This window comes from Neopsephotus bourkii, unplaced genomic scaffold, assembly GCF_033783945.1.
Source record: "Neopsephotus bourkii isolate Nb327-2 ecotype Australia unplaced genomic scaffold, CSIRO-AGI_Nbou_v1 NB_1508, whole genome shotgun sequence".
NCBI classification, from domain to species: domain Eukaryota; kingdom Metazoa; phylum Chordata; class Aves; order Psittaciformes; family Psittacidae; genus Neopsephotus; species Neopsephotus bourkii.
This window is the reverse complement of record NW_026901984.1, coordinates 5,526,229-5,542,382: the sequence shown is the minus strand read 5'-3', so window position 1 is coordinate 5,542,382 and position 16,154 is coordinate 5,526,229. Positions and strand designations below refer to the sequence as shown.

General features: G+C 36.7%; 1 protein-coding gene across 4 annotated transcripts in view; it reads left to right on the top strand.

The window, feature by feature from the left end:
• The window catches only part of SEMA5A (semaphorin 5A), a 316,989-nt gene that overhangs the window by 265,495 nt on the left and 35,340 nt on the right, over positions 1–16,154 (top strand). For all 4 annotated transcript variants that reach the window (XM_061369678.1, XM_061369679.1, XM_061369677.1 and 1 more), the window contains exon 17: positions 12,323–12,548. In XM_061369678.1, the coding sequence (XP_061225662.1) occupies positions 12,323–12,548 (226 nt within the window). The remainder of the gene's footprint in view (positions 1–12,322; positions 12,549–16,154) is intronic.

The following is a 16,154-nucleotide window of genomic DNA, read 5'->3' as shown; positions in this document are numbered from 1 at the left end:
TGTAAATAAAGTTTATTTAAACCCTACAATATTGAAAAAGCTAAAAACGAAGAGTGATATGTGGGAGTAATGGATTTATAGGGAGTTTTTCAGATTGCTGTGAATTAAATGGAAAATGTGAAACAGGAGATTTAGTTCTGATACGATTCTGAAAAATGCCAGAAACCATTGGTGGATGCAAGGGCAGGATGCAGATTTGCCTAAACAGAGACGTGTTGCTTTTTGAGAAGCAGTAGGGGATCTATAACATCTGTATGAAAGTAGAAGATAAATCAGAGGATGTGTGAGAGACCCATGTGCTTTTAGAGCAGTTTGGAAGCTAGGTGAGATAACTGTTAGCATTTAAAATGCCAACAGAGCCCTGAGTTTGGGCAGTTGATCCTATATTAAGGGTACAAGCTTTGAGAAGCTGATATTTCCTCATTAGAAAATTACAGCTATTGTGTATTGATATTTCACTGTGCAGTTTCACTTTCTGAATAACCTAAGCACAAACCTATGAAAGTTTGTAGGTAATCTGAATTTACATTTATTATCACAATATCTCTGTTTGTGTTTGTGCTTTTCAGACAGACAACCTGTAAAATTTTATGCTATTATTCTGATTTTTTTCTTATTTTTGTGGGGGGTTTTGCTCACAAAGCCAGGGGCTCTGTCAGATGAGTTACACTGATACTTGCTATAGTGATGTAACCAGCTTAAGTGTTCCCTTTGCTGGAGGTCATATTCTTCCATAGTGGAGTTGACAGAAGCAAACATGTTGGCATCTTGGTTGCTGTGCTCCCTTGTGCAGATGATTATAAGCTATAACTGAAGATGGTTTTGTGTTTATACATTCGATTGCAGCAGCAGTGATTGAGGTGTGGGCACACATTCATGTCTGTCAGCTCTGCTGTAATTTCTGCCCTGGGGAAAGTCAGATGTCTGCAGCGTGATAAAGTATTAAATCGTGCTTAAGTACGTTTTCTGTTCAGTTATATTACTGTTCTCTTCAGCGTCTCTGGGTCAAGGCCTGAAAAGAGGTTTGTAGCATAATTATATTTTTAACCTACCTGCTATACCCATTTTCCACAGGTGTTGTCCTCTCACATTTAAATAGAGAAAAATTTTGCTTGAAAGCAATTTGTATTTGGTTTTCCTCTTCCACTTATTTACAAAAGTGTGACCTTGTAGTAGGTATTTAGAGTTTCCTAATATTTGGAGGTTTTGGAGAAGACAGCAATCCCTCTGGTAGTGGAAATATCTCCAGCAGCTGCATTTTGCCACCTTCATTAGGCTTGCAAATCCATACTCAGATTCTCTACACTGTGGCTTCATTTCCAGAAGTACAGAGCATACCCTTTCTGCTATCAGAGGGTACAGATGATCAAAATCTTTAAATGTGTCTCATTTGTGTGGCTAAATCTATTTTCAATGTATTTAAATACTTGCCTAGTTTATTGCATTTCAACAAGCAGTCCTGCTTTTCACTGCATCTCCTGGGTTTGGACTGGCAGCTCTGAATTAAAGTTCATGTCTCCTCATCTATTCAGTTTGTACTATTTCCATCACTTACACATTTGTCATTTAGCAGCTGCTGTAACATTTAGAGTGTTATCTCAGGAGCAGTGACATTATAGGTTTTTTTCCGCTAGTGATTTGTATATCATTTAAATCATTCTTTGAAATTATTTAATTAAAATCATTCTTTAAATGAAAAATACAGTAAGAATATTAAAATAGTAAGATTTGCTGAGCAATATCAGACTTCAGCTCTTTCCAACATTAGCTTTCTCAACTTTTGCTTCCATTTTTGTATAAGGCAGTTTATAGCTCTTCATAATTAACAGGGGGGAAAGAACCACTAGCAACAAGACAAGCTGCGATTGAGTTCTCATTGACTAAATGACTTCACAAGCAGTAAATAATTTCATGCTCTCAGGTCTCTTTTGATACACTGTTGATTAGTAGTCGTGGTTTTGCCCTCAGATTTTGAGCTTAAAATGTGAAAGTTCAGCTGAGCCTAAAAGATTGTGTAGTTGTAGAAATAAGATTAATTATGATCTACGGGCTGATAAAAGGGCTATTTTAATATAAGGTTGCACTGATGATATATTAAATGACTATGGATAAATGAATAAGAATCTGAAAGTGTGCTCTGTGGCTGGATATAGAGTAGTAATAACTTGTATTCTTTCTGCATTACTTGTTGGAGAGCTTTTCACACAGCTGATTTTTCAGGTCAAAATATTATGGAAGTAAATGTGTCCTCAGTATGTAAATTTCCAGAACCACTTTACTACTGTGCTTAATTTGATACTGCCTTGTGAAAGAAATGAGCCATTTCTCTCCAGAGTAGTACCACCCTGGCTCTTATCCTCAGCCCCATGATTACAGGCTGTGTAGCTTTTACTTTCTTCTCTTCTTGTTTCACAGTTACACAATTGTTTTAGCAGCCTGTGGAGTTAGTGATATGTGGTGGCAGACAAACCCAACTGAAACTCATTTGCAGATTTTTCCCATTCCCAAGTTCAGGAAAAGACACATGGGTGAATCCAAGAATCAGGAATCTAAGGGTCAAATTCCTTCCAGGTCACAAAATAACCACGTAACACTAGTGGTGTCTGTGAAAACTGAAGTCTCAGATTTGTTTCCGCTTTTGGTGTTTAAATATTTTTTGTTGAGATCTTCTTTTGCACCAAGGATATAGTTCTTACTGCCTTTCTAGAAGCGTACATGAAGGAAAACCTATGCTGCAGTATACAAATGAAGGTAATTTATGTATGATGATAGATTTGCAGTCATTACAAAGCAGCAGTCTGTAAAACTGATGAGTTGACAGCCTTTTCATGCCTTCTTGACTATTGGGTTATCTTCTAACATTCTTACTCTCAGTTAATAAATACTTGAATAGCCATGATTTTTAGCAGTTTTAAAAAAATGCATTTTAACTTAATAATAACTATTTCAGCAATTTAAAATACTTTCTACAGGAATTACAGGGTTTGTGTGAAAAAGTTTAACCGTCTCAGTGAGAGTATGTGAAAGTAATTGCAACTGATTGAGTTATCACAGCAAAGTAAATCACCCCTTATCCGTCTGACTTAATCTGATTTCTTTTGTACTTGCATTTGCATTTGTAATTAATAAAGCCACATGTAGAGATCATTACCATGTCCCAGCTGAGTGGTAACTCACTCAGCTGCAGCAGCTCACTTGTTTCCAATCAGCTGATCATACCTCCCAAAATGGAATTGTAACAATCCCCCTTTTTCCCACATCTGAAATACTGAGTGATCAGGTAAGCAAAATCACAGCTCACAGGAAGCTACATTTGTTTCCATGGTCTTTTCCAACAGCAACTAGTACATTCTTAATTGTAAAGGTAAAGCTGAGTTTCCTATCTTTATAATTAAATCTATAAATATAGATGTCAAAGCTGACACACACTAAATTTAAGTGATGAAAAGATTCATTTTGATTTATGTACAAGTAACACATCATTTATCTTTAATGATATTTATATTTCGTCATCCACTTGTCTGTTTCTCAGATTTGGAGGTCATGTCTTTCTTACCACAAGTTGTGGCCTTCACTACGTGGTAATACAGCGCCTCCTTAACTGAAATCACTTCTAAGTCAGTTTCAGTAAATCCATGCAGTCATTTGTAGGTGAACAGTCCCTTCAGCTTTACAGCCTTGATTATTTATGGTCCTGTTCTGTTTTCATCAGCTCAGTAGTATCTTGTACTTGCATTGTGCAGGCTTTGCAGCAGTCTGAATGACAACACTCAAAACTAACCGAATCCTTAGTCCTTTGATAAGCATCTCTGGCTTATCAGATTTTAGTGGGTTCAGGTGGTGATGTCCCTAGCTTCATCCCCAGCGCCTCACCCCCCCTGCTTCTGGTTCACGCATCACAGTGGAACTACTACAAACAGGTTTATGCTGTGCCAGATCATAATGTTGCATACAAAGCCACAGACGAGGCAGAGTTTGCAACAAGAGTCTTGGAGCAAATGAGCCCTGAACACCTATCTGCTAAACAGGAACTTACCTGAAGAACAGTAATTTTCAGGAGAACGATGGGACACACTTTTAGTAACAACAGTGCATAAACCAGTGCATTTAATCAGCTTCCTTTATTAGATGGCCTCCCTTTCCCTGTCTAGGGTTCTTTTAAGCCAATATAATCATTTTGAGGACCCAGACTATTATTTTTCAGTATTTAGGAGTGGCAACTGAATATCTTTGACTCCTAATTGGTGGCAAGTCCCTAACAATTACATTACTGACAAAACTGCTGAAGTGTGACACTTAGAATTAGTAGTGTACACAAATGAAGAAAAGTGTATAATTCCATGAATGTGGTAAAAATCAGGAAAGTAAAATTTGTTGCCTAAAAATACGCCTAAGTTGTGGTAAACCTGCTTCCTATGTTCTTGCGTGTAGCTGAGTATGTGGTCCTTTGGAGCAAATTGCACAGCTTGTCCATATTGTGGGATGTTTGATTGACAATGGTTAGAGTAAAAGGGAAGGAAGAATGAGAGGAAGAATTTTCTGTTCAGGCCATGCATTTTTAGAGGCATTGCTTGTTTCCTAACTGTTAACAGTGCATTCAGTAACTTTACTGCCCTGAGAGTGAAAGGAACAGGGTGATTTGCAGAAGGCTTACGTGATTGTGGGCAAAATGCAGAAGGTATTGTTCATCCAAAGAAAATTTATGGTTAACTTAGTAAGAGAAGCCCAGACATCAAAGTAAATCCATATTCAAAAAGGAACTAGATGACCAGACAGAATATTAATTCCCCTTGTGAAACACATTCCTGAAAGTGAGGTCAGTGTCCAGTAAAAACAAATACCCATTCTCCAGTTTCAGTCTATTCACGACACTTAATTCTGAATAGTTCTGGACATACAGGCAAGTGCCAGCAGAGACATCTGTAACCAAAATTCAAATCCATTTCACTGAAACACGTTACAAGTATACTTCATTCATAGTGTGAAACCTGACAGTAAATTCCACTAGTCAGTTCTTTGACTGGTTTTGAGTTGTTTTCCAATATTAAGCGCTGAGAAGGGGGGAGGGGATGTTGCCATTATAGAGCTCGAGTTCCCATAGCGGCTACAGATTGGGACCCATTCCTGCCTTAGCATTCCTGGAAGGACAGCACCTTTGCAATCCTCTGGTCTTAAGTTGCAACTCACTAAAAGGGGTTTAAAACCATCAGATTGCAGATCTGCTGCCTAGCGTAGTAGGAAACTAGCCTCCAAAGCATTATAGTTATAGCATCACTGTTGTCCTCCTGCCTGAAAGCTTTAATGATGAACCAGGATCCCACTATACAAAGGCCTGCAAAGAGGCAAAAGGGCTTCTCCTTCAGGGAGCGCAAAGTCTAACTGTGCAAGTGTGGCATTGTTCACAGGCTGCTCTGCACACAAGGTGTAGAAGTGGTTCCTCTAGTAGTAGCGCTGGGATCGCAACAGGGAGTCTTGGAAGGTTGGTACAAATTCAGCTGTCAGCAGGCAGACTTGCTGCTGTGAATTTACTGTGTGTTTATTGCTTTTCATTTCTCTGTATGCAAAAATACACATAAGTTCTTTATGTATTCAGTTATTAAAAAAAAAAAAGGCAAACAATTTACAGATCTTGATAAATTTGCCCTGTCTTGTATCACATAACACTTTCATTTGCTAGGTGCATTTGAGTAGGGTGTTTAATTGTAACACAGGTCTATAGATTAGGTTTGGAAGAATCCAAATTAACTAATATGCATCTTTCTATAGCTTTTTTTTAAGTATCTGTCAGAATAAAGAAGCTTTTTCTTCCTTAGACATTTCCAGTTTCATTTTGAATATCAGTTAATTCCAAATATCATGCCTTAAGATGAACTATTACATTATTAGGAATTGTCATGTAGATAAAATAAATGTTTATCAGTCTAGATGGTTCTCAAGTGCGAATAAAATAAAACCTGCACTTCTTTGATGCAACCAGGCTGTTCTGCTTGCTGAGGTGAAGCTGAAGGTGTTCCTACTAACCCCATGCCCTGTGCCAGTTAAGGTACTCACAATTAAGTGATTTAATTGTTTGTAACAATTTCCTTCACAGAAGTTTGACTATTTTGACACAAAATGTAGTGTTTGGTCATGGAGTTACACAAATGGCTGGTAGAGAAAAAATAAGAGGAAAGTGGTAGCTTGCCTCACACCGAACCTTGATGGTTTTATGAAGAGATGGTGAAAGTAGGAACTTTCCTCATCTGAATAAAATTATGTTGAATATAAGAAGGATTTGAGTTCTGGACTGTTCCAGTCTGGTGACCTGCCCAACAGGCCCCAGACTTCTCCAGGGAAAATGGTTCTAAATCCAGTCTTTATTTCCTTTAATATTCCCCTTCACATGAATGGAAGATTTTCCAATTCTTTTGTTTAAACACACACAAAATTGAAACAAAAGGTTGTGCTCAGTATTGCAGCAAAAAAAAAGATACCTGTTTGCTGCAGAAGAAATCTGTTCCTTTTGCTTAGGCTAAAATTATTTTCCTCCTTCTATCCATCAAAATATTTTAAGAATCCCATTCTGAACACAACTTACCTATCCTTGCCTTACAGCACCACAGGATTGCATTTGTGCTCAACAGTAGTCGCTGAAGTCCTGGTTCCACTAGGATCAGGAGAGCTACTCCCACTGGTGTTAACGGAAGCTAAAATACTACCTGTAATCTAGGATATAGGATATAGATGTGTCTTTGCATGACTCAGATACAATAGGGATTTTAGCAATATTTGGGGGTTTGTTTAACTGTGAAATTTACAATGTAAAAGATTTTGCTTAAGGGCTCGGATTTAATGGTGTTTGGATGTTCTTTCAGGTTATACTCTTGAAATAGTATTTTAATACTGAAATGACAATAAAGTAAGGTATATCTAACGGTATTTGGCTGAAGAAACTGGCTTTTGAACTGTGAAAATGAGTAGAAACATGATCAGGGAATTACTGGTCTTTTGTTTGTTTTATTTTGAAAAAAACTTTTATAAATAGAAAATATTTTACATTTATGTAATGAAAATAAATGATCCGTTTATTTTTTCAAGTTCAGTTAGTGATTTTACTGAATGTGTTTTTCAACCACTGCAAGATAAATGTTATCCATATTTTGGTTCTTGGAGAGGGTTAGGATATATTAGCCCTTCAGGAAACTTATGTTTTGATGTGTAAACAAGGCCCTCTGTAAATAGGAACTAGTTTTCTCTCTGGTTTTATAACAGTGTTACATGCATTTCAGCCTTTGTTTTGATTGCATGCGACAGCTATCCTTTCGTTTAACTACATGTTGCTGTGACAAACTCAAAGCATGGGAGATTGCTGAGAGACTTAGATTCTTACATCTTACAACCCTGTTTTGTGCTAGGTGACATACTACACCACTCAATTTATGAACTGGCAACATTCTTTTCTATCACTGTCTTGCTATCTGAAAAAAAAAAAAAAAAAGTATTTTGGGCCAGAAAAACTGAAGCTTAGCATAATGTACAAAAAGTGAAAAAAATAAAGTATTTTTTTAATCAGTGGACCGTTTGGTGATTGCAAAAGAATATTTTAGAACTAATACGATATATTAAAATCATAAAAGATAGCTGTTGGGTTGAAAATACTTAAATGGACTCTTAATGTTGATTTAGCTGCCTTGTGAAGATAGTCTCTCACACTAACAAATGAGAAAGAAAAATACAGATGAGAACAAAAGAAGTGCATTCAACAGGACATACTATATATATATCAAAAAAATAAGTTTGTTCGGAGAAATACCTCCATAATATAAGCCATGATATATAAATGGGAATAGAATATCTAAATTCTGTTCTTTATAAAATTGTAATCCAGGTGTAGATAAGATTTTAGACTAGTTTCCTAAGGAGGTATCAGCCTATCATGCTGTTTGGTTAATTAAAAGCAAACTTCAACTAGGAGTGGATGTCTCAGAGATTTTAAAAATTTTCAGGAATTATACTGAAATAGCAATGCAGAGGTATGAAAGAAAAAAAAAATGTCTGTTCCATTTTTTTCCATGAGAAAAGAGTAGAATTTAGTTCTACATTATTTATCAGGTTGCTTCCAGTTTGAAATGTTTTGGAAATAACATTTCAGTTGTCCTTTTCTAACATAATACGACCAAATAATTCTAAATCCATCTTGATAAAAAAACATGATAGTAATATTCTTTTTCATTATAGATAAATATTAGGATATTATTAGTAAAGACAGAAAGAAGGTGTCTGGTTAATAGCATAATCAGTGGTTAGGGTTTTAATTTATATTTCCTTTTTTTCAGTGCTGTCCCCCATCCCATTGGGATGCAAATGGCTGTATGATGTTTAGCTGCCTGCTGGGTTAAATTATGACACCCACTTATGAAATTTTTCAAGCATATAACAAGGTGGGAAGAAGTAGATAATCCAGGCACAGAGAGCAGTTTCCATATTCTCAGTCCCTGACAAATCCTTCCAATCAAGACTATGTCTTCATGCTAGCAGTACTAAATATATATACCCATGTGTGGTCTGAATTGTGCCTTTTCTCTTCCCTCCTATACTTCCACATCTGAGGCCATTCAGACCAGATCATTGTTCTACTTATATTGGACTTTTGTAGTGCCAGATCACATCAATGCTTTCATCAAGCACAATGCAATTTTTGATTCCTCTGTGGCAGGCACAGTAGTTGGTAGAGCAGCACAGTACTCACTGTTTGTGAGAGAAACCATGAGGCTCTGCCAGATCATTATTAGTGCAGAGCTTCATAGGGTAATCTGTTGTTGGGATATTCCTCTGAATATTCTCAAAGAGAGATTATTTATTGCTGTAAATATATGCTGGGTAATATGCATATACTTTTGTTTCTCTTGCCATTCTGAGCCTTTCATAAGTATTACCAAATGGTTGAATAGACAGACATGATAGCAGACAAACTTTCTTATAAACTATGCACCAAGCAGTAAGAAAGGAAAAGCTAACAAATGGATTCTGCAGATGCTCTTAAGGAGCACCTTTCTTTTCTGGCTCATGTAAGACTGTATGATAAGCTATGCACCGAGCAAAAAGAAAGGAAAAGCTAACAAATGGTTTCTGCAAATGCTCTTAAAGGATCACCTTTCTTTTCTGGCTCACGCAACAATATATGAGTATACCCTCTGTTGGGAGGGACTACAGATCCTGAAGCACACTGATTACTGGTAGTCTGGCTTTCTAGGAAGAAGTGAGCTGGCATGTTCATTTCAGATATATTAGCAAAGCAGCGTTCGATACATTCCCGCTCAATTAACTTCTTCCTTTATTGCTAATTTTTATTTGACAGAGGGTTCATTGCATATCTCACACATTCTGCTCTATATGATCCTCACCTGTCTATGCCATATCCAGTATCCTCACATTTCTAGCAGCTTTTATTTTTGATTGAAAAATATCATTACAGAAATCAACAGCAAATGAGGAACTGAAACTTTAGATCATGGTGAATGTTTTGCTTATATGCTACTAGAAACAAGCTTGTGTTTCAAGATGTTTGAAAGTGACACAGCACTTCTCCCCTACTTTCATTGAATTTTTCCAAGATATTTGTCTTTGCAACAAAAAATACTGTGATTTGCAAAACTGAATTATATGGCAAGTGTTAAGTGGATTAAAAGCTGGCTCACTGACAAACTGAAAAATGTGGTGTTAATGCACAGATATAAATGACTGGGATGTGTCTAGCAAGGTCTGCCTGGAATCAGTTCTTGGGTCAATAGCACTTAACATTTCTATCAGCAGTTTAGACAGTGATATAAACCATCTTCAATAAAGCTTGAACATGACAGAGATTGTTGAGTTAGTAAATAATATGGTAGATAATTGTGAAAGTTAATAAAATGTATATTAGTATTGCCAAACACTAGTCTCGTGTGGGATAGGAGACTCTATGTAGTTGTAAAGCTGTAAATTAAAGGATATATTATCAAAGATAATTAGGTTCTACTTAAGCTCTTTGTACAGTGTCATAGAAGGAAACAGCACTAATGCAATAATGTATGTATTAAATTGTCGCTGCCTGGTGTATTGATTAAACTGCTTCTAGATTGCGAAGTCAAACTTTGGTGTCCAGTCTTAAGGAAAATAAGGGAATGTGACATAAGGAAGACATAGGGGTGCACAGGACCTGGAGATCAGGTTTTAAATCATATGTAGTTTTAAGAAGTTCAGCTTAGTTTACCATTATGTGTGTGTACTTTGGCATGAAAAATTTGTTTGTACATATGGGACAAGGAACACTTTCCGTATCATTGATAAAGGCACAGCAAAATTCAGTGACCAGAAAATTAAATTAAAGGGGAAATGCAGCCTTGAATTAACTTGCAATTTGCTGGCTTTGAGGGTTAGTAAATAGTGGAACAGCTGATGTGGGGAGGTTATAGACTTATCAGTGCTAGACATCTCTATTGAAAAAAGAAAGAGAGGGAAAGACAGGGTGCTCCTCCTAAAAGATGCACTGTGATCCAGCTGCTGGAGGGAACTGCACGTTGGGCATGAATGCCCAGTTGGAAAAGCAAGCAGGGTGGTTATGGCTGTTGGTGGGATCTGTTAATTTTATGATTTCCGTTTTACAGCTCATATGCTTCAAAGATAAGTCAAGGCTTACGTGTTCTGTCTTCAGTCTAAAATATACATTATTTAAACAGTTGCCTAGAGGGGTCATAAAGAAATTCGTTTCCCTTCTGTACAAAAGACCTCATAGTTTGTTCTTTGCTGTCTTCTGATCCAAGAAGCATTTAAGGCTGTAAGTCAGGTTCTGGACAGGTTGATCCAGTCCTCTTTGCTCTAAAGGGATCCTCTTTCATAGATGGTCCTTGATATGACTCATGTCCATCACTGTGGGAAGGAACCTTGCATAGCCTGGAGGAACAAGCAGTAGTCCAGCTGAAGTCTTTGGGCTAAGAACTCTTCCTTGCCTGAAGTACCACAAAACTATGAAACCAGTCTTGAACATAGCCAGTCTTGAACTTGCTTTGCTAGTTCAAGTGAGGCAAGGGTTTCTGTGGAAGAATCTTTTTTTCCAGCTCTAATAGTTGGAAAAAATTATAAAAGCTTTCAGGCAAAGAATCACCTTTTAGATCTGAAATAACACCACAGACTTTAAAACAAAATACAGAGGAATTGCTCTCAGCCTAATTGGATATATTAATAAGTTAGACTATCTAAGAGAAGTGGTAGTGAACTGTGGAAAGTATGAGATAAAGAGCTTATGAGATAAAGAGCTTATTATTACCATGAGAATGACAGGAGCAGGTACTCTATCACTTTTTGCAACATGGTGGTATCAGTTGGGGTAGGGGTTATAGAAGGAGGAGGTTGTACTATGAATGATAAAACTTATTTTTACTGTATCCATATTTTTAATATTTGCTGGAATTACAAACTTTAGTAGGCTTCTTTTCAGAAGGTACCCTCCACTGTGTATCATTCTAGAGGTCAAAGGTAGGGAGATCATTTAAACATTGCACCACTGAAGCCTATTTCTTTTTGCCCTTAGTAGTTTTTCAGCATGAATTCATTCTGATATTTAGTGGTTGTTTCATTTCACCCGTGTAGTTTACAAAGCACTTGCATCAGATGAAGCATATTGTGGTGTGGGAAATGAATGAAGCCATATATTGTGGGGTTTGGGAATATTGGCCAATCTGCTTTTCTTATGTATGATCTGTTCCTCATGATAGCTATCAGTCCATAGAGAATTTGCTTCAGATTATAGGTTTTGCTGTGGTGGAGGTAACATGCACCTCGGGGAGCCAGGTTCTGTAATGGAAAATATTTTTTTGTCATTTTCTCCTTTAATGCGTAAGCAATATGCAGAATGAACAGTGCTTTGCTTATCCATATGCCACTAGGTTTTACCAAGGAATTATTTCCTAGTTTATGTCTTGTAATTGCAGTTTATCAGAATTCCTCTTACTTAACAGCTTTAACATATTTAGCTGCACCTTATTTGGGGCTGTTGAATTATAAAGGATGCATTTTATCATGGTATATATAGTGTTCAGCTTACTGTTTTTATGGATGTAATAGATTTAATTTGTACAGTTATATTATTGCTTTCAGGAGTGTGATACTTTGCAGAAAAAGCCACTTTTAGTTTGAGGTTGGAATTAAAAGCTTATTGATGGTCACTTCTACTGGAAATGCTGGAAAAAGTATCAAAAACTTTTTATTTGTTTTATTCTGTTATTTTTGTTTGTTATGAGGGTTTTAGGGGTTTTTTTAAGTCATATTTAATGATTATATTAATTATGAATATTTTTTCTGTCAGGAGTATCAGCCTTGTAACACCAATGCCTGTCCAGAGTTAAAAAAGACAACTCCTTGGACACCTTGGACCCCAGTCAATATTTCAGACAACGGTGGCCACTATGAACAGCGCTTCCGATACACCTGCAAAGCACGCTTGCCTGACCCGAATTTGCTAGAGGTGGGAAGGCAAAGGATTGAAATGCGTTATTGTTCCAGTGATGGCACCAGTGGATGCTCGACAGATGGTAAGCAAAGCTAAAGTGGCCGAATGATGCCTCCTGCTAGCAAGGTATCTGCAATTCCATTTTTAGCACAGAGTGGAAGTTTTTGCTAGCGGATGTTTTGTGTAACAGAACTGATAATGAAAAATAGGGCATAGTGATTCACAACAGGGAATCTATATTTCTTCTGGATGTAGTTTCATCATTCAGACTAATCAGGTGTCTTTTACACCAGTCATGAGATTTCCCAGGTTATTTTACTATTATTTACAAAAATCTGTGAACCATTACATGGCAGCCCAGTTCTTGGAGGACTCTTTCACCTCCTTATACTCTCAGCTTTTTACTTGGGGGAGAGCTTGCGCAACATTAAGGTATTTGATAAATATTTAGCTAGAATACGTAGTATTGATGCTGAGAACTTTTCACTCAGTAATTCTGAAATAGCAACTGTAAGATTCATGCAGGTGTTTAAATAAGGAGTTTATGAACTAGATAATTTCTGTTATAAAAGTTTATGTTGTGTTATTGCTAGTGATTTAAAGTTCTGTTTATTTCTGAGATGGAAAACTGAACTCCTTCAAAATCTTTTCAACTTTAGATGACTTTAAATTGGAATTATTTTTCTTCAGAATTTTGTTCTGTCCCTATCAGTAATACATAGTTTTAAAAAAAAGTATGTATATATATATGTAAATACCAGAACTTCTGACACTCAAATGTTATTAATGCATTTCATTAATTGTCCAAGTTTAATCATGTATCAGCATTTCAAGTATTATATTTTAGTTATATAATCTCATGAAATACTGATTTTAATTATTATAGTTTAAAATTTATAAACCTGCTTTCACTTATGAAGCTTTTTGTATCTTCACAACACCCAGGTTACCTGAAAAAATGTGTAACTGAAGGCGTTTGGCTTATCTCAAGCCACAAAGAACAATTTCTGAGTCCTTGGCCTTTCTCATTCTCAGTATTTTTTTTCAGACCTACTCATGTGAAAATCAGTGTTAAGCATTTCCTGTCTGTGCTGCAAGTGTTGGGCTTACATGGTAAGGTTTTTGTAGCAGGGGGTGCTGCAGGGATGCCTTCAGTGAGAAGATGCTAGAAGCAATCCCCCTTCATCGTGATTGATGATCAATCTTTATTGATTCATTTGACATCTGTGTCTTTTTGGGTAGGACGAGATGTTAGTAATTTTTTAAGGAAATGCATAGTAAAGAACTGCGTGAAATAATAATAAAACAAAACCTGTGATACTCCAGATGAAATTTAATTTCATACTCTATGTCATTCCATTGCAAGCAATCTACAGTCTCCAGTGTTTTGGTTTTTTGGGTGTGAATAGCAAGGCAGATTTTGGCAAGGAGCAACTCCTGTAACAAGTGTTCCTGCCATTCTCCCTTTTTCATGCAAATTAAGTTTCAGACTACTGTTTAGCAGAGATGTTACTCTGCTAAGATTACTTGTATAAGCTTTCTTTCTTGTCCTAAATAAGACTTTTGGGTGGTGTTGCTGCTTTTATGCTGTCTTTCATCATTTTGACATTTATGATACCATTTTAAAATATCATGACATTAAATGAGAAAGAGAATATTTTCACCACCGTGTAGTATAGAATTAAGAGAGTTATCACGATTAGAATCTATAACTCGATTTACAGAAGAATCTAGATATATTATTTTCTGACAGCTGAAATATCTGCAGTTAACAATGGACTATAGGAAACCAACTTAGAGAGCAGCTTACTAGGACAAATCAGTGCAAGAGCCAGTTTTTCCTAGATCACATTGCTGCAAGAAAACTAAGCACAGAGACACCTTTTTCAATTCTGAAGTAATGGCCTAAGTCCTCTCCTGGAGTTGGATGCAAAAACTGTCTCTTTCTTACAGAATAGAGTCAGAAGTAACAGTGCCTAAATTTTGCGAAATAAAGCATTGGTAGTGCAAGAGGCAAGGGAGCAGGTTCAGGTGCTTTCTTTGCCTGATTAGTTGAAGATATTTCTTTCACTTCTGAATGTGAGATTCCTGAATTTCCTGGTGTTTTAGGTGATTTGTTGCATCTCGCTGAAGCTGCTGCTTTGCTTCATTCGGAAATAATCATTGGACCAATGTATAGGAGTGACCCTATTGCACAATAATTGGAATGTTCATCTGGGAGAAGCATTTTTGCTGACTAACCCCAAACTACTGAATATTTAAGTACTTTATACTGAATAGTCAACAGGGCAGAAACTATTATACATCTGTCCCTTCTTTCTAGTGAGCTCCCTCATAACTTTATCATTAATTTGTCCTTAATTATTCTGAAATGAAAAGTAAATTTGGCATTCCAAGTGGCTGCATTAACCAATATGCTTATGGTGAGAAGAATTAGTGTTATGTTTCCTTTAACGTTTTACTTTGAGCCTGTTTGTGTAGGCATTTTCTGATTATAAATGTCAGAACAGTATGGAGTGGAACATTTGTAGGGGGACTACTGTTTTGATTTGCTGATGTGATGAAATTTACTGACTTCCTCTAAACTGCAGGATTCAGGAGCACTTTCTGCTCCCAGGTTTGGATTTAGATCAATACGCCACCCATCTGCTGCTCCTTGATTTCATGGGAAGGAAATACATGAACCGTGTAGCATAGCTGTAGCTTTTTGAACAGAAGGATTTCATGAGAATGAGAAACCATGAATTTTGGCAGGCACCTTCACAATTTCTGGCTAGATAGCAAGGAAGCATCATAACTTACTTCCACCTGACCAGAGCTTGGATACTGTGAAACATTCTTTTCATTATCTCCATGTTAAACTGTAGCAATTTGCTGGCTTTTATAGGAAGATTAATCCTGGTACAGCGTGCTTGGCATACCTCATTACCAGAGATGTGGTCTGCAAAGATCAGTCCTCTGTTCTTTGCAAAGAAAGCCATTTGTTAGAAATGTTCTCATTGCCGATAATCTCCCACTGTGCAGCTACAGTCATGCCATGTAAAACAGAGTCATGTTTCACTGTCAGATGCTAGCAAAGCAAACTTTCTTTGCAGTCTGAGATTAGAGGCAGAACAACTTCTTGCCAGAAACCCACTAGACTCCTCCTGAGTGTGGTAAGATTTCTATCTCAATTAACCAAGCAGTAGCATTTGCACAATGTATTCATGCTTTTCTGATTTAAATTTTGGTTAAGAGGATTTTGTTCTTTGCCTCTGGTTTTCGTATAGTGTTCAGATAGGAAAGGCACAGCTATTTCAAGTCAACTGAGAGTTTGTACATTGCACATCTTAATGTGAATGTCTGTACAGTCCAGATTAAAAGTCTTGAAATTATATCACCACATGCTTTAATGGGCACTTATGAAACATTAAGTATCTACATTAAACATACTGACTCTGTAGGTTTGTTAGGTTTGAACATGAGAACGTAAAGCATAAATCAGTCAAGTAATACAATTTATCAGACATCATTGCTACTTCTTTCTTAGCTACAGGCTAGACTAGAGAATTATTATAAATATATGTGCCTTATTAGAGCCTCACTTTTAAGGTAAATTAATTGAACTCAGCTAGGAATGTTGCACTCTTCAAGAAAAATCAGGCCAATCAAGGTACTATTACAGGCGTTTGCAAAGGCAGGTTCTTTC